General features: G+C 33.6%; 1 protein-coding gene across 1 annotated transcript in view; it reads right to left on the bottom strand.

The window, feature by feature from the left end:
• LOC123529337 (uncharacterized) overlaps positions 1-25870 on the bottom strand; it is a 64860-nt gene that overhangs the window by 23530 nt on the left and 15460 nt on the right. Inside the window, exons 8-22 of the mRNA XM_045309641.2 lie at positions 19369-19548; positions 18571-18594; positions 17286-17426; positions 15653-15823; positions 14497-14775; positions 10587-10743; positions 8883-9079; positions 7935-8153; positions 7531-7557; positions 6936-7084; positions 6221-6385; positions 5543-5704; positions 5215-5356; positions 4340-4469; positions 3127-3236 (exon numbers count right to left, since the gene is read on the bottom strand). Coding sequence (XP_045165576.2) covers positions 3127-3236; positions 4340-4469; positions 5215-5356; positions 5543-5704; positions 6221-6385; positions 6936-7084; positions 7531-7557; positions 7935-8153; positions 8883-9079; positions 10587-10743; positions 14497-14775; positions 15653-15823; positions 17286-17426; positions 18571-18594; positions 19369-19548 — 2253 coding nt within the window. The remainder of the gene's footprint in view (positions 1-3126; positions 3237-4339; positions 4470-5214; positions 5357-5542; positions 5705-6220; positions 6386-6935; positions 7085-7530; positions 7558-7934; positions 8154-8882; positions 9080-10586; positions 10744-14496; positions 14776-15652; positions 15824-17285; positions 17427-18570; positions 18595-19368; positions 19549-25870) is intronic.

Here is a 25870-nt window from a genome sequence, read left to right as displayed (position 1 = left end):
GAATTACCGACAGTGATGGCGTAACGTCATTTATCCGTAAAACATAGAATAAAGCCTTGATCCGGCATACGTTTTTCGCTCTTATGCGAAACAATATATCACTCAGGCCTACGTCCTTCGTGAATGCATAGCCTATACTGCAATGCATCTAACATGTGGAGAATCAGAAAATACATGTGATGAATGAGAATTAAACATACAACAGGCATGCTAACATTATGTTTATTTTTGCAAAAAAAAAGCAACAACAAAGAACTGAAAGCATTAACAGCGTATCCTTACTATCACTATTCATATGCATAGTAAAATTTGATAGAATTTGGGTGATGAAAATAGAACTTATCCGAATTAAATAAATAATTGAATTCATCACCCAAAAGTTTGACTTACAAAGCTGACAGTGCCTGAATTCATTGGTAATATAAATAAACCTGCCTTTTTTCAATAGGTAACTTATTGTTGGTGCATCTAAATTAAAAAGTACTATGGTAAGATCAGTAGGAATATTTCTGGAGTAATTTTCAAATGCATTGTCGTGTTTATGTATTCCATAGTTTAGACATTTACTAGAGTTTTCAACAACACTACGTCAAATTTGTACAGACTGATCGTTTAAACTATTGTTAACAATACACTTAAACGTATCTACTTACAGAAGCGACACCTTGATTCTACCAATAATAAGATAAACCAAGACTATTTAAACTATTACATACATAGTCTATCCGATTTGATTTAATGTTACACAGTGTTGAAAGTAGATATGATGTACTAAACAACAGATTACAGATTTTGTCTTCTTTAGAACTCACTAGTTTACCCCAAACTTTAAGAACTTTTGAAGTGGTAAAACTCCTAAAACACCATAAATCATACAATTTGAAGTACTCTCAAAAATGTATTCTTAACTGAAATATATCCAAAATACTAACATCTTCTACTCCTTAAACATCCAAACCATATAACATTAGAACAACCATAGCACTAAAGAGATGTAACTGTATTGGAATGATACTTTTCTTGATTTCCTAATAACAGAAAGCATGACCTCACACTGGCCATAGCTTTCGCAGAAGCGGTGGATGTATATGACCGGCTGACTACATTACGGTAAGTTTTTGTAATGAGTTTCCCCATATCTTTTCACGTTTGAATGAAAACAACCAGTGAGACAGGAGTCTACACGTGTACTCTTCCAGCCACAAACATTTATTCAGTGCAATTAATTGTCATTAATGTAAACACATTTGTACAGTTTGCCGAGGAACTGCCGTTTTTGTTGAAATTCATTCACAAATGGTAAAATCTTGCACAAAGCGACCCCTGAGCACGTTTGCATCAAATCGTAAGTATGACACTGTCAAGCAAAAACTATTTCTCAGTAATATCGGTGAAGTTTTATTGCAGCCATATAAAAACAATCGACCAAAAAGTAATTTCAACGTAGTGTGCGGTGGGTACAATTGTAACGCATTACGGTGTATCTTGTTTCTTTAATGTTCGTTATGGACTTCTTATTTCACGAAACAACATTTTTCCCGGGACTTTGATTTGGGTATGTCCATGAAATCACTTTGACATTAGACAGCAATAGAAACTATATGTTTAGCTATAATATATTATTGATTTGCACTTCAACTTTATTTTCCCTAAATATATACAAAATATCAACTGTCAATAACGATTGTTTAATTAATTGCTGAGCATATGCAACTTTTATCTCGTATAAAATACCAACTTGACTAAACTACAATACAATTACTAATACGTAGCATACCATAACAAAATGACATTGAGCAGCTGTGTAATATTAGTTAGGACTTTTTACAAGTAGGCTTATTTATCTCTTCTTCTACAATATCCTTTTCTTTTCTGAGGTTTACCACAGGATTTTAAAATGTCAAGAAAAATGTTTAGATTTTTTGTTTCAACATTGAAAAATAGACGGAGAAACAGAATACAAATATCTAACAAAAGACAAACAGAAAGCAGTGATATAACAACTAATAGACAATAATTTCATTCACCTCAAAAAACTGTCACAACGCCAATCAAACATAAGAGACATTTTAATGCTTGTCCTATTACTAAGAATACGACAAAGAAACAACTGATTCATACTCCGTCAAAATATAAAGAAAGATTTGATCATTCGAGAGAGAAAAAGAAATGGTTGACTAGGTTTTATTTGATGAAATTTCAGGAGAATATCGGCAGATGAAAAGGAATTCCTAAGAATAGGATCTGATAAAGAAATTTTATAGAAAATCTTCTTAGGCGAGGATTCTTTATTTTTTCACTACATTTCTTAACCTTGTAAAAAAAGACAAAATATCCCTTACAGAACATCATTCTGCTTTTCATCTCGTGTAATGTAGAACAAATGTACCCCTTTACCGTCTCCAGCCAAAGAAGCAGAAGAAGCAGAGCGATGTTATGTAAGGGATATTTGTCTTTTTTACTTAGTTGTCTGTACCCTGTTTCTCCGTTTATTTTTCAATTTTGAAACAAAAACTGTAAACTTTTTTCTTGACTTTTTGAAATCCTGTGAAAAGAAAAGAATATTGTAGAAGTGAGATAAATCGTAATTATATTGTACATTAGTTAAGTTAGTATGTTTTACGATGTTAACGTTGCATGTCATGTCAAGCAATCGTTATTTTTAGTTGATATTTTGTATATATTTAAGGAAAATGAAGTTAAAGAAATCTTTCATGCGTTCGTATAAACAATCATAATTGAAGTGTATTTGGTACGAAGGAACATGGTGTTATTTCTTGGCATCAGATTTAGTAACATAATTGTGATTCAAAACATTAAGCTTACTTTTCGTGTATGTATTCAACAGAACGGAGTTGCAGATCAATAGTATATTATTACCAAACATTCGGTTTCTACTGCTGTCTAATGTCAAAGTGATTTCATGGACATACCCCAATTAAAATCCCGGGAAAGGTGTTGTTTAATTAAGTTAAAAATCCATAACGAACATTAAAGAAACAAAATACACTGTAATGCCTTACAATTGCAATAATTATCTCTCGTGTGATGAATTACATACCTATGTGCTCTAAATGATAAACAAATGTTTCACAAACTTCTTATATTTTGTTACATTTTACATACCTCTTACGTATGGTAAATTGTCAACCGCTTCCAAGAGAGAAGGTACGTCAAAATATCTGTTCATGTGGAATTCTATTGACGTATTATGTTTATATGTCAACAGACCAAATCTGAAGAGAGAATAATTACGAATCGAAGATAGCAGTGCGTCGAAACGTCTGTTAGTATTACATCATATTGATTTCACGTGTTTATATGACAACATAATAATTCTAAATAGAAAATATTTATGAAATGATATAAATAGTAGACTTGGTACGGGGTATATGAGAGCTACTTATTACTGATTATTTCTAATTTGAACATGATATCAGAAATTTTAACTGGCCAGTCAGAGAAGAGCTTCGTCTGCAAGTGCCTGTCAGTTCCCACTTGGTGTAAAAAGGCACTATTATGATGTCGCAGTAATTAAATATTTAACTAACATTTTAACCAGATTTCTTTTCAAACTTTAAAACTTTTAATTCAATATTGATATTGAACTTATTTGAAACTTTTGATTTTTAAAGTTTGAGAGCCTATGGTAAAGTCAAAGTATAAAATAAAGTTACTCAAAGAGAAATCAATCCCTTCCAGCAATGTTTCGGGCATGTTTCAATTTAAAGTTTTAGACTACAGAGCGCCTATGATAAAATTCGAATCAAATGTTTGAATACTCAAAGTGCAATTAATCCATTTTAGTAAAGTTTTGGACATATTTCGATTTACAGTTTTTAGAATACAAACAGGGAATCTACGATAATGTCTGTGTAAAATATAAAGGTAAAATTGATACGTTTCAGTAATGTTTCAAACAGCTTTCGATTAGCATTTGAGATTTTTAACAGGAAGTGTCTGATTATGTCAGAGAAAAATGTAAAATTACCCAAACTGAGATCAATTTTGCGAAATTTACAATTTAAGGTTTCAGAATACATCCAGGTCTATGAAAAATCCGAGTAAAATGTAAAGTTACCAAAAGAGAAATTAGAACCTTACAACGATGTAACAGTAAATGTAGCAAGACATTATGTAACTGTACTTACATGTTAAACGTTTGTATTTATAAAAAGAAAACTGCTTTTAAAGATTGACGAAATGTTCTGCGTATAATTTCAAACAATGGAAAATATACGGAACTTTTAAATATTTGATTATCAAATGAGTCAAAAAACCAAGGCGACATAAGAAATTGTTCTACAATACAAAATTTCATGTACAGATCACATCATACCGTGTATCCGGTACAGTTGATGCAGAGATTAAATCTTCGACAAACATTTCCATTCTCCTCCAGTTTTCTAGACCAACACTTTCTGATGAGTCCAAAACGATAACAATATCTGCGATGCTGCTGGCACATTCTATAATAAATAATGCTCATTTAACTTTTACTCTGCTAAATTTCTAAAAGGACTGCTCCGTCATTCAGTTTGGGCAGTACCACTTACTATTCAAAGGGATGTTCACTGAAAATTTAGCGACGAAATAGCGATGTGTAGGTTGATCTTTGTCTGCAATGGTCGCAAAGGCAGATTCACTTGCCGCCAGCAAGCTAAATGTTAAAAACAATACACTGATCGTATCCATCTTTTAATGTGCACCTTTTAAAATCTATCGCACCCTCTTTTTGAACATTTTAAAAATTGATCACATCCTCATTTTATTTGAACATTTTAAAACTGATTGCACCCCTCTTGTTATCTGAACATTTTAAAATTGATCGCACCCCCCATTTTAATTTTCAAATTCATAAATTGATCGCAACCTCTTCTCTTTAAATTTACAATTTTTAAAACTGATCGCACCTTTCTTATAATATGTACGTTTAAAAATTTAGCGTTCTCCTCATTTTATTCGAACAATTCAAACTTCGTCGCATCCGTCTTTAAATTTATCAAGTTTACAATGAATCGCACCCATCTTTTGCTTTACAAGTTATAAAGTTTACCGTACCATCTTATTGACCGTACCCTTCTTTAGCTTACACCTTTTAAAATTTATTTTCAAATGCACTGATCTTTTTCATGCATCAACTTCAAATTTTATTTAAATATTCAACAAATTCTTATATTGGTAACAAGACGTACAAAGGAAAAAGTTCCTTACCACAACATCCTGGATCGTCATCTTTTTTACGCTTACTGAGTTTTCCATCACAGCAAGTAAATTCATCAAGGTTAAATGCCTTTTTACCACAACAACACGAGTTCTGATATTCGATCTTCTGAATAACTCCATCACAACAACGCTGAAGTAATAACAGTGAATGGTACAGTGAGTAACACATTTATAAAATAGAATTATTTGAGAGTTTATGCTTTAAAATGCTCAATTATTATTGCATTTCATTGTCAAGCTAATCAAGCAGACATTTGTTTAATTTCAATTTTTTGTAAATGTGTATCAGATAAAGTGACAGACTGTATGGTATTACCTCAAACGCACAGTCGTACAGAGGTTGAAGTTCACCCTTTTTGCATTGATAACATCTGGTGTCATAGCTCACTGTTTTATTAGAATCGGCCAGCTTACAGCATGCCCCACTTTTACCGTCAGGCCCAAAGTTTTCATAGATAACATCTTCACAACATAGTTCCTATATTTTAGAAAGCAATGGCTTTTAAACTGCGAGGCACAGAAATGATCACATTAGCGCTTATGTATTATATATGACAGTAATAAATAAATTCAAGATGCACCAAGAATTAACGAATATTTGAACAAGGAGTTAATCACTAAAACAATCATTTGAAGCTTTGAGTCTGTTTACCATGTCTTTGAAAGAAAACAATTGTTTAAATGAACGACTTTTAACAAAGCGACTTCATTTTACATACAATCCTGCAGTTAAGCAAATATTCCAAAAGTCTGATAAAGATAAAGATAATGATAAAATATTCTCAGCTGAAACAAAACTAAGTGTCTTTAAATTATAAGAAAGAATATATAACTACGCTACTCCACTCCGATTCACTAAGAATTATGAGAAGGAAAAATACAAAATATTTATATCAGGCAACAGAGCATACAATTTCGATTCAAAGTCACAGTGACTTATATACTATGTCGGTAATATCTAAACAAACGGCACGTTATGCCTCTAAAATTTTACTTTGATTGGATTAAATGTTGACATTCCGCAACAGTCTGACGCTCCCTTTCCAGATATCGGGATAACATCTTTACCCCTACAACACATGGAATCACGTGGGTTATAGGCTGCATCTCCACAGCATTCTGCCTCGGCTTTTTTTCTGTTCCCAGGTTTGACGTTAACCTGCAAGTTAAAATAAGAAAATATAATTTGTTCTGCCAATAATGTTTATGGCATGAATGCAGAATTTTAAGATCCATTTTGAAATACAATACTTAAAACGACACGTGCTTTTCAACAAAGAAAAGAAACAGGTTCATCTGTAAAGCTGAAGCAGAAACTCATTTTAATCTTTCAATGATACATCACAAGGAGCGTTACTCTATCAATCATTCAGAGCCCGTTTCAATCAACGTTTGAAGTATGGATTATAACTTTAGAATCAAATCGGCAAATATTTAGTGTACCTATCTTTGTTTAAAACACATCTATGCTTTCATCTGTAGAATGAAAAATCATTGCAAACTTGCATGACGATCTGTGTATAATTTACAATGTCAAAGCAAAATAAAAATTAGCCATTTTAATCATAAATTTCAGACCCGGACATAACTAAAGTGATTATTAGTCTTAATCCATAACTCAAACCTTGAGGAATTCATGCCATGAGTTCTTACCCTGATGTTTAAAGAATATTGACTAATAGAGGGCCTGTAAGACAAAACTCCCTTACGTTTCCGTTACAACACATCTCATCTTGTACGCTATAAGCCTCTGTTCCACAACATTTTGTATTTTCGGCAGATCCACCATGGAAAAGTTGGGGCTCCCCATCGCAACATAACTCTGTTTTGGGATCGTACATTTTCTTTCCACATGGTTCTATGTATAATGAAATAAAGAAAAATTACAGGCAACTCTTGTTCGCAATCGGAATTTCAACATACGGTGCCTTATTGACAGAAATCACTGTCGTGAACTGCTAAATTGTACATAAAGGTCATCTATCTTTTATTTGCATACTCATGTTTGAAAAATCTAGTGTCTTCTTAATCTGGTGTCAGTCGCAATGTACGAAATATATGATTAGTACTGGACCACTGTGCATATTGATTGCGGTGCATTTTTCTTTAAATGTACAGAAACAATGTCAGAATAACTAACCTATACGTGCATATCATTATCTCTTGATGTAAAGAAATATGGTCTCTTGCCAAAATATTGTAAGATGTCTTTTCTCGTTATCGAATCTGATACAGTAAAATTACAAAATGCTCCCAGTGGGGAAATCGTAGATATGTTTTATTCCAATGACAAACACGACTTACCTTTGCACTTGTTTGGTGTTGGTTGCTCTGTACATGAAATATAATAATATAATATTATAGACTGGACCGGCAATATTTATAAAGAAACAAGAATATTATTATGACAATTCTGTCTTCTAAATACAGTTCATAATCTCCATGATTATATGACTCATAAAAATAACCCCTAATGCTTTTAGACAAGTTTATTTTTTGTAAGTAGTCTGTATTTTGCTAGGATATAATATAAAAAAGATTGAAAAAATACACTGAACAACGAAACGACCCGTTCAAAAACCACTCAACCACTCTCCTGAATCTAAACTTTAAGACCGGAGATTGGACTCTGGGCAGAGAAATATTGCTAAATGGTTGCCGCCAAAATTTGCGGGGTTTTAATAAAATTTGATGTCATAACAACTTACGCGGACAGACGTCGCTCACAATTTCAAGCAGTTGTTTGTTCAAGCTCTTCAGTTCTTCGAAATTATTGGTAGTGAATACGTTCTGTTCCCAAGGTTCTGAGGCAATACTTTTCAATTCATCGTCAATGTTCAAGCCAACAGCAATAGCGTAGATATGGATTCCAGCTTCTTTAGCAAGTGCTGCCTGCCTTTTAGTTTCTCGCGGATCATCTGACGATCCTGAAACAAACCGAGGCAAATATTTTAGTATTTTTTCTGGGTTGTTTTCTCTGTCATTAGTGTTTTATAGTAGACCTACAAATAATGCATCAATAAAGTTCTTTCTTTTCATTAACCAATTTCGGTACTGAAGACTGAAATACTATTCTCATTTTTATGTGTTATTCTGTTGTGTAATGAAATATAGCCCTACTGTTTCAGTAAGTGTGTAAGACATATATATTTTTCTGGCTGACTCAACAACCTTCAAAATGTAGGTGTATGGTTTCAAACAAAAAATAATAGATATGTAAGAGAAATTTATAAATTTCATAAAACTGTTATTTTTTAAATAAAACCACGGATATTCTTTCGTAAGTCTTATTGATGATGTGAGGGTAAATCAGTAACAAATGGTTTGAATCGCAGAAAAGACAATAAAAGGAAATAATGAAATCTACCCTTACCTATTATCTTTTGCTTATCAGATCCAAACACCAGATTTCACATGTTCATACCCGTGAAACATTTTCTATGTTTCTATGTATCATTCAGTCAATGGGTCCCTGTTTGACCGGTAAAGCTTCCATAACGGTTAAATCAGCTACAGTGGTATTGATTATCCTCGGGCAACAACGGAAGAAATAAACCATTCCATACTGATAACATTTTTACTGACTTTGCACGTGAACTGTCATTTGAAATCCTTAGAATTGATATAACTATAAAAAATAAATAATTGAATTTTACCATCAAGAATGACAACAGCTATATCAGGAACATTGGGTCTGTCTCCAGCTTTGGGAACAAATATTTTCTCTCTCATTTCTTCTAAAGCTAAGCCCGTATTTGTACTTCCTCGCACGTATTTTATTTTCTTCACATGTTCTATCATACTGGAGCTCATTCCGTAATTACTGAACTTGAACTCCATACTCACGTTGTGCCTGAAACCAGCAGTTCATTATGATTATGATACGTTAGCAACGAGTTTGCTTCTATGTTGTTTATACTAATAAGATAAATATCTGCAAAACTTTTAATCAGGAATACTTTAATTTAAAGGTTATACTATACATCATATACAAATAGACTGTCACAGATCAAGAATTGATTTGATACCAACAAAGAAATGTCAAGAGCCTTTAAAAACCTCGCTTGGGTGTAAAATTCTTTTTTTGTGTTGAAGCTTTCAAGCTGGCTTTGTTCCTATCCAGTTGTCTGCTTGTGTCTAAAATATATTTTGATGAGAACTTGTGTTCACCCTCCCCCATTCAAAGCAGGAATGTTGCCATGTGCCACAATTGTGTCAGTGCAACGTTAAACCCAACAAAACAAGTAGTCTTTCTAATGAGAAAGGATGATATGAATTGGCACATTTGATTGAAAAAAGCATGTATGCAAATGAACGTAACATTTTAACAACCGTATATAGAGACATGAATTTCGGTTGAAATGAGTTAATTTACATTTGTTTTGACCACTAAAAGTTAGATAAACATTGAAAAACATCTTAAAAACTTTGTTAGCTTTTCTTGGTCTTTTACGAAGCCTGCATATCATACGGAAAAAGACTCAAACAAACGCCCCTATCTCTAACGTGCAGTCTTGAAATTATTCCTTATTTAAATATATATTGTAAATACACAGCCCGCCCGCTTAGCTCAGTAGGTAAGAGCGTTGGTCTACGGATCGCGGGGTCGCGAGTTCGATCCTCGGGCGGGGCGTATGTTCTCCGTGACTATTTGATAAACGACATTGTGTCTGAAATCATGGGTCCTCCACCTCTGATAATTCATGTGGGGAAGTTGGCAGTTACTTGCGGAGAACAGGTTTGTACTGGTACAGAACCCAGGAACACTGGTTAGGTTAACTGCCCGCCGTTACATGACTGAAATACTGTTGAAAAACGGCGTTAAACCCAAAACAAACAAACAAATATTGTAAATACACATAAAGATTTCAACAAAATCGAATGATTTTATTATAAGGCAAAACAAAGTCACTTCTTTATCATGTCATATCATGGGAATATATACAAATCTGGATTGCTATTTGGCAATATGTCACTGAAAAACCTTTAAATAGAAGCTATTACACGAGTGTCTTCTCTTATTGAATTTATTTAAATAGTTGAATTATAAGAGCCCCGCCTACTGTATTCCCGGACTAATTTCACAATGATAACACTGCTTACAGCACTGAAAAAAAAATAAACAAAAACAATGAAAATAAAACATATAGAAGTTGCTAATAACGGCATGAAAAATAGAATAACAGGTTACTGTCTTTTGAAAAAAAGATTTCTCAGACTCCGCTAGATATGGTCCGGAAAGGAACAGCCTCATCTGAGAAACCCTTTCTCAAAAGACAGTGTGCTATTCTCTATTTATGTGAATATTTTATAACAGCACACTGTCGTTCTAAAATCCTACGGGCTCTATACACACATACCTATATACTTCCAATGCTATACGGGTACTTCCGTCATCAACATCAGAATTTCTAATTACAGATTGTACAAAGTCGATCAGAAGTTCCCAGTTAGCTGCTCCCACACTCTCTGATGAATCTATGACCAATGCCAAATCCACAAGTGCGCTGCCACATTCTGAAATTACAGTGTGAATCTTTTAAAACGAAATACTGCTGATATCACAATTAGATGTGCACTTTTACAAAGTTATTTTATCAAGTTTCATTGAATAAATCCAACTTCAGAATATAACATCAAAATTAGATCTTTCGAAAACCTTCTTCTGTTCATCGAGATAAAATCTGGAAAGTAGATCCCTCGGAAGCACCGAGAACAAAGCAAACAGTGAAAATTGCAGACTCGGTTTGATTGAGTCTGTTCATGAGCAGTAATGGAAAATGCAACACTGCCCACGCCCCCTAGCACCGGCTTAAGCAGTATTCAATCTTCAAATCTAAATGAGTTGAAATCAATGATCCCGAAGAACCAGAGATTATAACAACACTGAGATGAAGTCGGGGCGACTTTTTACGGCCGCCACACAGCAGTTATTTCAATATACTAGAAGTAGGCAACGTAGGCAAAGGAACTGAATTTTAAATTATGAGTTTGCAGTTTCTTTGACACATTGTCATTATATTTGTGTTTATCCGCTTGCATGTTAAAAGCACTATTACAATTATTATTTGTTATGCAAAAACATGTCTAAAAGTACTATTTGATTTGTAAAAGTACTATAATACTATTGTCCGCTGTTTGCCTGAATCTCTAGCATAAGACTGCATAAATAACATAAAATTGACAACCATACTGCATAATGCAATTCTTTTACTGAAATGAAATTGAATGCACTAGCACCCTATACTTTATAAATATATATCCGTTTTCTTGTACATCCTCTTGATAAAAACAGAAATATGTGGTATCAAACTGGGTGGCGTCTAAAAACTCTTAACTCTTTACGGTCTCTCATTAATTTCGGCTTTAACAAATTAGAGTTTATATCAAAATTTTTCATACATAAAACTTCAAGGCATATACAACAAACTTAAAATGGTTTCATCAATTCGAAACAGCCTTCATTGTCTTAGTTACTTAATACCAAAGACTAGCGAAAAAGAGAATATTCATGTAAACTAAATGGTGTAATCAACTGAACACAGACAAATGAAAGCATGGTTGTTACGCTAATTATCCAGTGATTTAATATGTCTTTGCCCTATATAAGCAGAGTCAACCACGACCATACTAAATTTCATGGTTGTTTGCTTAAAATGCTTAAAGGAATTCTAGTTGTGATAGAAACCATTCTCAGCCTCGCAGTTACCGAAGCGTTGACCTTTAGTGGTTATTTACTAATCATATACATAATCGTTTTCTGTTTTACAGCTATATGTCAAACCTCAACCCTAATGTAACCTAACCATTAGCCTCCCGATCCAAAACGGTCCATAGGCACTTAAATTTGGATATCTTTTGTGTAGAACAATTTTATCAATATTTCACTGTTTCACTATTCACTATTTCACACTTATGTTACTGTTAACGAAAATGCGGAAGAATTCTGTGCTGGGGACTTGAGTGGTCATGACCCTATATTTTATGAGCTTGATGTAGATATAACAAAAACGGAAGTATGGATGTGCTATCTAAAAAGAAATAATTAAATCCCCTGGTAATAACAATATGTTAAACGAGTATTTTATAGAAGCTGGTGACATACTGATATCCCATATTTAAATATTTAGATCCGTTAATTTTCAAAATAAAATGGATGGAAGATATTATAGTAGCAGTGTTTAAAAAGGGAGACGACATTAATGTTGGCAATTTTAGAGGTAAAAAGTACATTAGCCAAATTATTTAGCGCAGTAATCAATCAACGACTGTACGAATGGAGAGACAGAAATAATTTCAGATGCACAGTTCGGTTTTAAGAAGGGCTATTCTACAGCTGATGCAATATTTTCTTGAACATTATACGAATAATAGAAAACGTTTGTAATGCGGGTTCATCTACATATTTGTAAGTGTTTTCATTCTCTATATATAGAAATGCACTTTGGTATAAACTGTATAAATTTGGTATAAACGGGAAAATGTTAAAAATTGTGCGCCCAATGTATGACCAAGTAAGATGCCAAATCAAACACTGTAACAATACTCATTATTTATTGAAGATATGGATTTTTTTTCAATGTAATGCAAATAATATATTGTCATTAAACGATATAACTCTTATTTTGTTGTTGTACGCAGATGATATGGCTCTACTGGCAGAAACACCGGAGAAATTAGAAGAAGTTTTAAGTGGGGATTAAATGTAAATACAGAGAAAACAAAGATTATGGTTTGTTTTCGTTAACGGGGCAACTTAACAAGAAATTAAGTCTGGTATTAGTATGGAAATCAGTTAGAAGTAGTGATTGAGTTCAATTACTTGGGTGTTGTATTTAGCTGTTTTGGAGGTTTCAGTAGCAACCAGCAAATGCTGTCTGGGAAAGCTTTAAAGGCCATGAATATACTTCTGCATGATCTGAGAATGATTGATTTTTCATTAAAAGCATATTGTCACTTGTTTGATTTTTTTATTACATCTATTTCAAACTATTCATGTGAAATATGGGGATATACGAAATGGAAGGAAATAGAAAGAGTACATCTAAAAAATTTAAAGAAAATTTTAAACTTTAAATTATCAACAAGCACCTTAGTCGAGTCGTGTATGTGGAGCTTGGAAGGTGTCCATTGTACATAAATAGGTTTAAAGTATTAGAAACAGACAATTGTATTCTGAAAGCTGTCTATTCCTGTATATATTATAATTGTTGTAAAAATAAGAAAAAATTGTTGACTAATGTTAAAAACTTATTATATAAACACGGTTATGGGTATGAATGGGACAACCCCTATTGTGTTGATCATAAGAGTTTTGATATAGTGTTTAAACAAAAGTTAACGGATTATTTTTAACAAGAATGGTTTCAAGGTATAAATAAAGGCTCGGTATTGACGGTTTACAAGGCTATTAAAACACTTTTGTGTATGAACAATACTTAGATGTTATAAAGAATAATTAATATAGAATTTTGGTAACTAGGTTGCGGGTTTCAGCAGATATGGCCAAAATAGGTTAGAAAGAAATGAACGAATTTATCAGATATGTGAAAATGGAAGTATAGATGATATAAGAAAGGCTTTTTTACCGCAATATTATATAAGAAGACTTGTATGTTTAAATTCGTTGAAATGTTGACATGTAATCACAGAAAATTTATATATAATTTGTGTACATATGCAAAATGTTTAGTAGTGCGTGAAAATTAAGAAATATACAAATGAAGTAAGTGAGAATAGTTATATATAATATGGATGCAGTTTATCATCCTCTATTATTAATAACTATATATTTTGACCTTGTATTTATATTAGTGATTTTGTTTATGGATAGAAACTGTAATGTTTAAATCCTAAATAAAATGTTCTGTTCTGTTCTATTCGAAAGCTGTGTACTGTGAAATTATTAATATTTGCGGAGAACAATTATCGTGAAATTCGTGAATGAGAAAATCCACGAAATTTAATCCGAAAGGAGCAATAAAATTTCCATTTATTCCAAAATTTATTTCATGTATACATAGGTCAAAATCCACGAACATAATATCCCAACAAAACCCAAACAATTTTTAGGCACGAAATAGTATGATTTCACAGTATACAACAAATATGCTTACAATCTAAACAGACGAGATAATTGTAACCCATCTATCTACGGAGAACGGAAACTCTCCATTTTAGGAGGCTGCAAATTCAAATCAAACTTAAAGTATATGTATGCATTAATGACTTATGAAATACTTGATGCGAATTGTCACCTACTGTACTTACCACAACAACTATGTTTTTTCTCTTCTCCTTTCCTTGCCCTCAACTTGTTATCACAACATATATCTCCTCCCGCAGGAGAAAAGATTTTCTTTCCACAACAACAGTTATCGTCACTGGTCAGATTTTGTATTGATCCATCACAACACAGTTGACAGTTCGTGTCAAACAACGGCTTAATCTTATTTCTCGGAGCGCACATGAAGCAACGCGTGTCATATGAGAAAGGACCACAGCAATCGGTGTCTTTTGATGGGTCACCAAAGGCCTTGGAGACGGTGCCTTCAAAGATAACATTACGTAAGATGCTATGCAGAATGAACCTATCTAAGTAATTTAAAAGACTATTACCGATAAACATTTAAAGCGAAAACTAATAGCGAATATAAAAGCAATTTATTTCATTCAGCAGAAAAAGCCACCTACCAGAACAGCTGTCAACTCAAATCAAAACTCTTTAAATGAGTCGTGTCATGAGAAAACGGACATAGTGGCTTTGCGACCAGCACGAATCCAGACCAGCCTACGCATCCGCGCAGTCTGGTCAGGACCCATGCTGTTCGCTTTCAAAGCCTATTATAATTTGAGAATCCGTTGGCGAACAGCATGGATCCTGACCAGACTGCGCGGAGACATGAATCCATGCTGGTCGCAAAGCCACTATGTTGGTTTTCTCATGGCACGGCTCAAATGTGTAATTATGGATATGTTTATGCTAAACGAATATACAAAATGCACAGAGTAAACCATAGACAATGGTAGCAAAAGAGACGATAAAGGAAAACAAACAGTACCGCATAGAACGAACAGCAGCAAAAATGTATTCACTTCGGAAGTTAAACCGGTTAATTATCCAGAAAAGATTATTCGGTATTCCAACAAATTTGTTCTAAAGTTCGTGAAAGAGTAGATAAAGGATTTCAGACTTTGTTATAGATGAAAGGGTAGCGGGATTTGTGTGTCTCAAAGTAGCATGATCATATACTCTTACTCAAACGCTTTATGAAAGCCCAAAATGCCTCGGCTAAGATTAAGCCCTTAACTACTAATGAGGGCGAGTGGTAAAATTACATTGTGTTGTCGTATTCCTTAAACAATAAAACAAACTTCGTTAAATTTAACATAAACCATATAAATAATGATATTATTACAAGTATACCTGCGCAGCAAACCTCTGTGTTTGGATTATAAGCATGCGTTCCGCAACATTCGTCATATGCTAACGAAGGTCTTTTCACAGGACTTTGTCCACAGCATAACTCAGCCTTCGGATCCATGGCGGTTTTTCCACAACACACTGTATTCGGTCCTCGCAAATCATTGACAACACCTATAAAAACATCAATTGAAACACAATTGTGTGAAAATGATACCTACCTATATTGTTATACCTTTAGAAAGATTTCCTTATAGTGTAACACATGTGACACACGGACTAATGTAGTTACAACTTACGTACAATTACTGTGAATTCAGTCGCAATGTAAAGTCACAAATTCTTAATTGTTGTTCATTTACAAAAATGTATCCGTATAATGAAGGTTAGCTAAAAGGTTACACGTTGCCCAGTGCATTTTTATACCCACATGAACATATCTTGGCAAGTTTGTGACAACCGGACATTTCGAGCTTTTGGCCAGAACAATAGTGTTATAACAGTGCCTTATTGTGCAATTTTAATTTGGGTCGAGTAGATTTTGTAAGGCCTGTATCCCACGAGACAGTTGCACCGATTTTGATCTGACCTGGAAGAATCAACGAGAGCCGAACGTATTATTGCAGATCAAGTAATTTCTTTAACGAACCTTTTATTATATATATGTTCCTATTTCTAGTGTTTAATTAGCCAACATGTAAAATAGATGTCATTCAGAATACTAATTCTTGATACTTTCCATACCTATTTTAAACCTCAGATCTACTAGGGTCATTATAAAACATATTTTTGCCAACATGACAGACATTATTACACAATTCCTACCAGAAGTCTTTAAATTATTGTAAATCAATAAAATGCCTCCTCTTTCAGATAACTTTAACAAGTTTTTATATCAATTAGTCCATATTACAAAATTGTCAGGCATTAAAGAACATGTATGGCATGTCAAACGTTGCTAAATTTTATAATCGATTATATTATTATTGTTGGTCTGTTATTGTTATTCAATGTCGTGTCATTCATATTCTAAATTTTCATGTTGTTATGGTATACGTCGTTATTCTTATTGTATGTTCGACATTTATATGGTAAAAAATCATTATTCGTTATTGTAATACTTATAATATGAATGACACGACATTGAATAACAATATCAAAGATACAAATAACAATATTGGCTTTCACCATAAGAATATTGAACATACAATAAATATAACGACATATACAATAACAATAACAGTAAGACTTGGAATATGAATGACACGACATTGAATAACAATATGAAAGATACAATAACAATAACGAAATATAGAATAACAATAATGACTTTTACCATAAGAATATCGAACATGGAACAAAAATAACGACATATACAATAACAATAACAAATTTTAGAATACGAGTGACTAGGCAGTATATAACAATAATAAATATGAAATAATAATAACATAATATGATTTATCAACGTTTGACATGCCATACACATGTACTTTCTTCAAATAGTTTGAATAAATTTACTCATTACGTATTTTGATATCGCTGGATTCTGAACTTTAGTGATTTAATTTACCTTGATGTACCTCTATAAAAACGGGTTTTGACTGAAAATATATTGGGGAAAGCTTACACTTACCGTTACAACAAATTTGAGTCTTTTCATTAAAGCCGTTTTGGCCGCAACATTTAGTGTTTTCACCAGTTATAATTGGTACTGGATTTCCATCGCAACATAAATCTTCTTTCGGATTGAAATACTCCTTCTTTCCACATTTTTCTGGATTGTTTCAAAGAAACAGATTGTTCAAAATACATCATCATGTAGAAACAACATATATTAGTATACTTCCATCATTTTGAAATATCACTATGTACATTTATCTGCAGAAAAAAGAGACTCTTTTTTTAACTGCTACATGTTATGCACAAAGTAATTAGACAGAAGCTCAAATGCAGATTGTTAATAAGAAAAATGTTCGAATGTTGTAGATAGTGTTTCTGTGAGAAAAGTGATATCCCGTTTTAGGTCAATGTTGTCTCATAATCTAGATATTGAAAGTTGTAGATTTGCTGGTATTGATAGAAATGGTCGAATAGGTAAACTATGTACTAAAAATGTTGAATATGAGTATCACTTTTTATTGTGCTGTCCAATGTACCGTAAACTACGTCAGAAATATAAAATTGTTTCTGCCTTTCCTACTATTAATAGATTTGCTAATTTTGTTGTCTAGTTAGAGTATTAAAACTATTAGAAATTTGTCTAAATTTGTCTCCAGTGCCATGAAATTTCGTTTGGAAAAACTTGCTACTATTGCTGCGTCCTAGTGTAATGCTGATGTATTACTTCGTGTGTTTGTATGTTGATGAATGTATGCTCTGTATGAGGATTTCGTCGTTTTAATTCCAGAGTGCCGTAATTCCATTTTTTGGCAAAATTGAGATTTTAGTGCCATTAGGTACACTTCTGTGACATCTGTTGGATGGTGAATTTGTGGCCTTGTAGAACAAACAAAGGCTATATTTCAGTTCAACAAGTCTGTAAGTAGTGTACAGTCATTGACATTCAAATCTTTAAACGTCGTTTTCCAAAACTATCAAAAGCAAGTTACGACATTATAGAAATAAGGCGACGATTTGTATGTTGATTGTATGTCTTGGCCATCTTAGTAAGATATTGTAAATGGCCAAATGTATGTTGTAATGCAGATTGCAATAAAAACTAACATCATACATGTTTTTTTCGCATGAAGCGATATAATTAAGATAACATAAGGACACTTAATGTCAAAGTTTTAAATCTTAGCTACTCGAATAATTTTGAAATGACGAATGTGTATATATTTTTATTTTTGATATACATATTGACGATATATAAATATTTACTAAAATTATTAGACAAATCAAATATTTTTACTTACCGAATGGATTCGGGACTGGTGTTCCTGAAAAAAATATTTCAGCGTTGTTTTTATGTTATTTCTCTAGGTATTTATTATTATCTGCTTAAAACACCACTTACACATCATTCATATATTAATACATTTTTATATTTAAAGACCCACCACAATCTAATTACGTATTCACCCCTCCCTCTCCCATCCGCTTTCCCAGAACTCCGATAGTACAAGTATCATATAGCTGTACGGCAGGGTGACAGGTGAACAATCTAAGGTTCTGCTTGAATTAACGTGTTTTACGACTTCGTCTGTTACCCCTTTACATCTTTTTTATCATTCTAAATTTCAAACACTTGTCTTAGCCTCCCTATAAGTTGCTATGAATTTGTAACTTTAAAAACACATTCTTTAACAGTTTCAGCTTTTATGTCTTTATCAAAAAATAAAACGTACAATAAAACTGATGTCACGTCTTCGAGGATACAGAAGGCAACGTGACAAAAAGCGCAGCTAATGAGTTTATATTAAATTATTAAATACATGTGAAAGAAACGCCAGAAAATGATAATAATATTAATATGATAAACTGCGATCACATGAATGTAATAAAATGTTAAATTAATGGACATTTAGAAAATTTTAAAATATATAATCATCAATATTATTATTATTATTATTATTACAAATATTTCAATGCAAATTATGTATGATTATCATCATGGACAAACAAAACAGTTCTTTTTGTGGTTGACACACATTAGTACAAATGAATTTCTTCTGCCTTTTACTATTTACTATCACACTTTTTTTCAAAATTACCTGTGCAAATGGATGCAAATATTTTCCCTTTCAATGTCTTCAAATTATCAAAGTCGTTTATAGAGAGAACATTTTGCTCAGCAGGAGGGCTAGCAATATTCTTTAACTCCGTAAGATTCTTCAGTGCAATACCTATAGCAAAGATATGAATTCCAGAGTCCCTAGCAAGCTTTGCCTGTTCTGAAAATTAAAGAAACACGACGTGATAAATATTATGATAAAAAGATATAAGTACTTTTGAGCGTGTATATGTGCATGAAAATATAAATGTGGTATAATAATAATAATATTTTTTTTAAGCTTTTTAAACTAAAATCGCATATGAAAAACTTTACAAACCTTTCTATCAAACATGTACTACAGCTTTTTAGCAAACTCAATCTACCAGTTTTAAATTACGACTGTGAATTGCAGAAAAAATGTAACTATAAAAGAGTTAAATACCCTTTGTAAGACATTGTAACATTTCACTCATCTATAGTGAACGTTGGGGAGAGGACGGAGTTCAGAAAAATGTTTCATTTGATTAATAGTTTTTTCTTACTCGAATATTGATTACTCAATATGTCGATGGATGTTTTTTTTTTTTTGTTGTTTGTTTTTCCAAAACTTCAAGGTTTAGCAGGAGAGGCGCTGACAGTTATTTATAAACACAAGTCGTATAAGCAATACTACGAATGTTCCTATTAAACAATTACTAGGGCCTTTTGACAAACTTGTTGTTAGAATTTTCAAACCTGACGTTGATAGCTATTTATAATGAAGTTCGTATACACAAATATTACGAATCCTCCTAGTTTCCATAGAATCGCAAGCAATCTAAACATTTGTCTATATTTTCTTTATATTTTATATTATATTTATGGTTTCAGCAAACAGCAATTATGTTATTTAAATTGCATTTTGTTACTTTGTAATTATGGAAGGGGATATCCGCCATTTCACACATTTTATAAGATGATATCTTAATATGCCAATTCACTTCCCATTTTGGTTTTTATAAGTGCATTATCCCTATTTGTATGTACATTAACAATATATCATTATAATAATGACACTAGCAAGTGTTTTTAATGAAATATTAAAATGTTTCAGTTATGAATTAATAAATAAAAAATCAAATGCAAATATTTTAGTTTAGAGTTGATTGTTTTACATTTGCAAAATTCAATTTCTCGTTACTTTTTTGTTGTTTTCAAATAGAAACATCAACAGTACTTTAAAAATCAGAGGCATGGATAAGATCTTATCTGTGTATCTGATAAAAACGAATACGTCTGCACAATGAAATGTTGATTATCAAACATATAATCGTCCTGCAACAAAATAAAATTGTTCTCATAATAATTTTGACGTTACAAAACGAAGCCGAGAACCAGCCCTCATTATTACGACAGAGGTCGCCGTATAATTATTAACTGCTCCCTCTCCGGTGCAACGTCCATTTTCATCTCGTGAAAAACACAGCGACGAAGTATTCAAACTTGCGAAATATGACAATTTTGACCATGTCTGAAAGGGTTTAGACCCCTATGACCATGATATATACAGGAATCAAAGATGGTCATGTAGGCATAGGTCCTAGCTAAAGATTTAGACCCTGTTCGGGTATCTAGGATAACCTGAGGGGTCAGGGCAAGTCGTATAAGGTCACAATTTAGTGTTCAAACTTAAAAAGTCGGCCCATTTTGACCACGTCGGAAAGAATTTCAATAAAGTTCGACCCTGTATCACCAAAACATATACCCGTTTCATACATTGATGTGTTGTTATTGTCGTGAATTGCACGAGTTTATTGATAAAGTTTAAATTATAAGTAAAAACAATTATTCTCCCGACGGTGAATCTATTATTGACGGACCGACGGTGATGGTTCCGTCGGCTGTTTCGTTTTCATATTTCACGAAATTTTCCTGTTATTTGTTCACTTTTTCACGTGCTCTTTATGAATAATGTAATTGTTGAAACATATATAAACCTTGAGCTTCTGTTTGTAGTTAGAGCAAATTTAAATCGTTTAGGTCAGTCAATTTTGGATATATTTTACTTGGATTAAATATTCGCCTATTATTGTTGTTCATGGAATAAATTATGAAATGTTAAATGGATTTATTTATTTGTGCTCTCTATACAATCTTCGTACAGAAAGCTTGAAATTCCGATGTGGCTAAAAGTCGCTACATTGTTTGGCAGCAGGAAACTCGGAAGGAAAATTTAAAGAGTATAAAAAAGGAAAGTGAAAGAAATTGTCATCGGCTATAGTTTTGTGTGTTGTGTTTCGAAAGTGTATTGGAAATAAAGAGCAACATGGCGAATTATCCACAATAAAGATTGAACAATGTGCAATAAAATACAATGTCTGAAAATTGCGTACAAAGGCTAACATATAGTGAGACCAAGATCGCATATCTATAATGTTGACTCAATGTCTGAACGTTACTGAATTACAGTGAAAAAAGTAGAAGTTCAAATTGTGTAAATTTTACAGACCACGATTGGAGACAGTGATTCAGAAAATGTGGAAATTTAGTAGACAAAATTATGTGAACCTATTAGACAGGCGAAAACTCCTTGATTGAATTAAAACATTCACTGAAAATTATAAAGCGAACATTGTAGATGAAAAGGACATGAAGTTAGACTGAAAGTAGTCGATCATAGATTATTGCAAGAACAAATGCAAGAATTATTGTTCAGGACAAATTGAGCGCAAGGGAGTTAATGGAACGTGCATAACGAAAGAGCACACACGGCCCTAAAAGGCAGAGTGAAAATTACAAAATTAGATCTGTGCAATTCAATGGAAATAAATTGTAGTGGGCTCAATTTTGGGAGCATTTGACGTGCAAGTTATACGAATAGATTGTTCCCAATCGAGAAGTTCAATTATTACAAAGTAAGGTTGTATGGATGCCCAAACCATCCATTGAAATGGATTGGCGGTTGTCCAAGGAAAATTATGATGTGGCAGTTACGATTCTTAAAGAGAGGTTTGGAAATCCACAAGAAGCTGTGGATTTACACTACAACAAGCTGATAAATATCCCAATACCTAGTGAGAAAGTGGAAAGTTTAAGAATATCTTTGGATACGATCGAAAGACACCTTCGCAGTTTAGAGGTATTAAAAGAAAATACCAACCAACATGTGTTTATTTCAATGATACGGTCGAAACTTCCTAGATATGTATTGAGGAAAATAGAGTTAAAATGTGGATCGAAAACAGAATGGACGGTGCATAAACTCAGAGATGAAGTCCGGGAATACGTAGTAGCATGTGAAAGAGCCGAAAACAAAGATGGGAATAAAACACAACCGGAAATTCAAAGGGGAGGTACGCCAAAGTTCCAAAGACATCAAAACAAGCCACACTACCAGCATACCGTCCTCAGAAAATTTCAAGACCAGTGTATAACGCTCCAGCGTCCGCGGAAGCTTTAGCAGTAAATGTTAAGAGCAAAGCAACAAGCAATGTTAAAGATAGGTGTAGGTACTGCAGTGAAAGACACTGGAGTGATGAATGTTTGAAAACTAAAACAGTTGAAGAACGCAAAAGAAAATTAAATGGGTCATGTTTCAAATGTTTGAAGGAAGGTCACTTGGCAACTGAGTGTAAATCGAAGAAAGTTTGTGTGCATTGTGGTGAAATGAACAAACATCATAGAAGTTTGTGCCCAAAGAAATTTGAAATTAGGTCATCTAGTGTGCATTTATCAGAAGAAATAAGTGATGCAACTCCTCAGGAGGATGATATGTCTGCGGAAGGACACGTTCTTATTTTTTCAAATGAAATGGTGTTTATGCAAACAGCACAGACAGAGATTTGCAATGAACAAAATTCCGTTTACGAAAGGGCTCGTCTATTATTTGATTCGGGGTCACAAAGGACCTACATTACGGAAAGATAAGCTACAAAGTTGGCTTTGAAACCTGAAGATGAACAGGAGTTAAAACTTGTTACGTTCGGTAGTGAAAACACAAAAGTGATAAAAACGAAGTCAGCCAAAATAAGTATCAAATTAAATAATGGCTCCTACATGAAAATAACAGCAAATGTTGTGCCCACTATAAGTGGTACTATTCAAAGGAATCCAGTGAAACAACTGTTGACTAAGCAGATGGAAAATCTAGTGAATAGTGTTGAAATGGCAGACACAATTCCATCTGTGAAGGAATATTCAACGGTAGAAGTATTGATCGGAAACGATTACTACTTAGACATTGTGTTACCACAAAGAATTGAAATCGAACCCGGTTTATATTTGTTAGGCTCCAAACTAGGATGGATTTTGACAGGCCGGACCAGTAAGGTTGAAAAGGGAATGGATACGGTAAATATGCTTGTCCTGACGTATGGAAATGACGTCACAAATCATAATGTATTCAAAAGCATAGACAGTGTTATACCCACCAAACCAAACCTCGAAGACTTCTGGAATATTGAATCCATCGGCTTTACAGACAACGTGCAAAATTCGAATGATGAAATTGCAATGAAGAAATTCAAAGAAACTATAAAATTTGAAGATGGTCGGTACCAAGTTACCTGGCCTTGGCGTGATGAAGAGTTTGAATTACCAGAAAACAGACAGTTAGCTTTAGGTCGTCTGAAGTCTACTGTATCACGAATGAGTAACAAACCAGAGCTAATGAAAAGGTACAACGAAGTCATTGAAGACCAACTCAATAAAGGCGTTATAGAAAAGGTGAATTATAAAGTTCAAGATGGTATGACACATTACATACCTCATCATGCTGTCATTAACCCAGAAAAGTTAACCACGAAACTGCGCATATGCCTCATCAAAGACCAGAAAGGAAAACAAAAGTCTGAACGAGTGCTTATATCGAGGTCCGGTGATTCTGCAACATCTCTGTGGAATACTGTTACGATTCCGTCTGCATAAAATAGCATTGGTTGCGGACATTGAGAAAGCATTTTTGCAGATAGGACTACAGTTAGATCAAAGGGACGTAACAAGGTTTCTGTGGTTAAAGGACATCAATGCACCTACAGTAGATTCCAGAAATATCCAGGAATATCGTTTCTGCCGGGTCCCGTTTGGGGTGATATCGAGCCCCTTCTTATTAGGAGCAACGGTACAAAGTCATATGGACACATACAATACAGATTTGGCTCAACAGGTGAAAGACAACATGTACGTAGACAATCTGATAACCGGAACGAGTACTGAAGGTGAAGCGATTCATTTCTATCAGGAAGTCAAGTCTATGTTCTGAAAAGCTTCAACGAACTTACGAGAGTGGATATCTAATAGTGATATTGTTAAAAAATACATACCAGGTGATAGCAGAGCTGATACGGATTCGATGTCTGTGTTGGGTTTGTGTTGGGATCCAAAAAACGATACAATATCGTTAAAACCGGCTGAAGTATGTGATATGAAAAGTCCAACCAAGCGTGCCATACTTAAGAACGTAGCTTAGAAATTTGACCCTTTGGGATTATTTTCGCCAGTGCTTTTAAGGGGAAAGCTACTAATACAACAACTTTGGCAAAAGGGGCTCGATTGGGACGATGAAATCTCTGAAGAAGATGCATCACAATGGAATATCATTAATAGTGATCTTGAAAGCCTATCCAGTCACAAATTACAGAGATGCGTTACAACAGAAAGGGGAAATTGTGTACATTATAGTTTGGTATGTTTTTGTGACGCCTCCAAATTGGCATATTCAACAGCTATTTATCTGCGTCAAAGCACCACCGTTGAAACAAAGACTGAGCTTGTGTTTTCTAAATCTAGGCTCGCTCCTGTGAAAGTTATGACCATACCTAAATTAGAAATAATGGCAGTTGTGATCGGTGTTCGGTGAATCAAGTTTGTTCACTGTTAGCTTAAACTACCATTACAGCATTTACAACTCTACACAGATTCACAGTGCGTTTTGAAGTGGATTAATTCAGAAAAGGATCTCCCGGTGTTTGTGAAAAACAGAGTAAATGAGATCAAGACACACAGAGACATTACATTCGCCTATGTTAAAACGAACGAGAATCCAGCTGATGTTGCTACACGCGGATCTCCACTGCGAAACCTCTCTGAAAATGTACTCTGGTGGCATGGTCCATCTTGGTTAGCGGAGTCGGGGTCGATCTACCCAAATGACACAACCTTAGAAATGTGTACATCGAGTGCATGTGAATGCACTGAAATCGAACAAGTGCAAATCGAAGACAAGACAATCACAACAGAACTTTGAGATCGACTATGAGTCGTACTCATCTGTTACAAAGTTGATACGTGTTACAGCATACGTACGAAGGTTCATATACAATCTGAGAAAACATGGAAATAAAAGAACAGGATTTCTCTCTGCTTCCGAAATTAATGATTCAGAAATGTTGTGGTTAGTTTTCATTCAACGGAAGCATTACAGTGATGTGCGACTGGCAGTTAGTAACAACAAATCTAACAATTTACAACGTCAATTGGGATTGTTTCATGATAACAGGGGACTTTTACGTTGCAGAGGAAGG

This window comes from Mercenaria mercenaria, chromosome 13 (genome assembly GCF_021730395.1).
Source record: "Mercenaria mercenaria strain notata chromosome 13, MADL_Memer_1, whole genome shotgun sequence".
Classification (NCBI taxonomy): domain Eukaryota; kingdom Metazoa; phylum Mollusca; class Bivalvia; order Venerida; family Veneridae; genus Mercenaria; species Mercenaria mercenaria.
The sequence above is the reverse complement of the archived record's forward strand: the minus strand, read 5'-3'. Positions and strand labels throughout refer to the sequence as shown.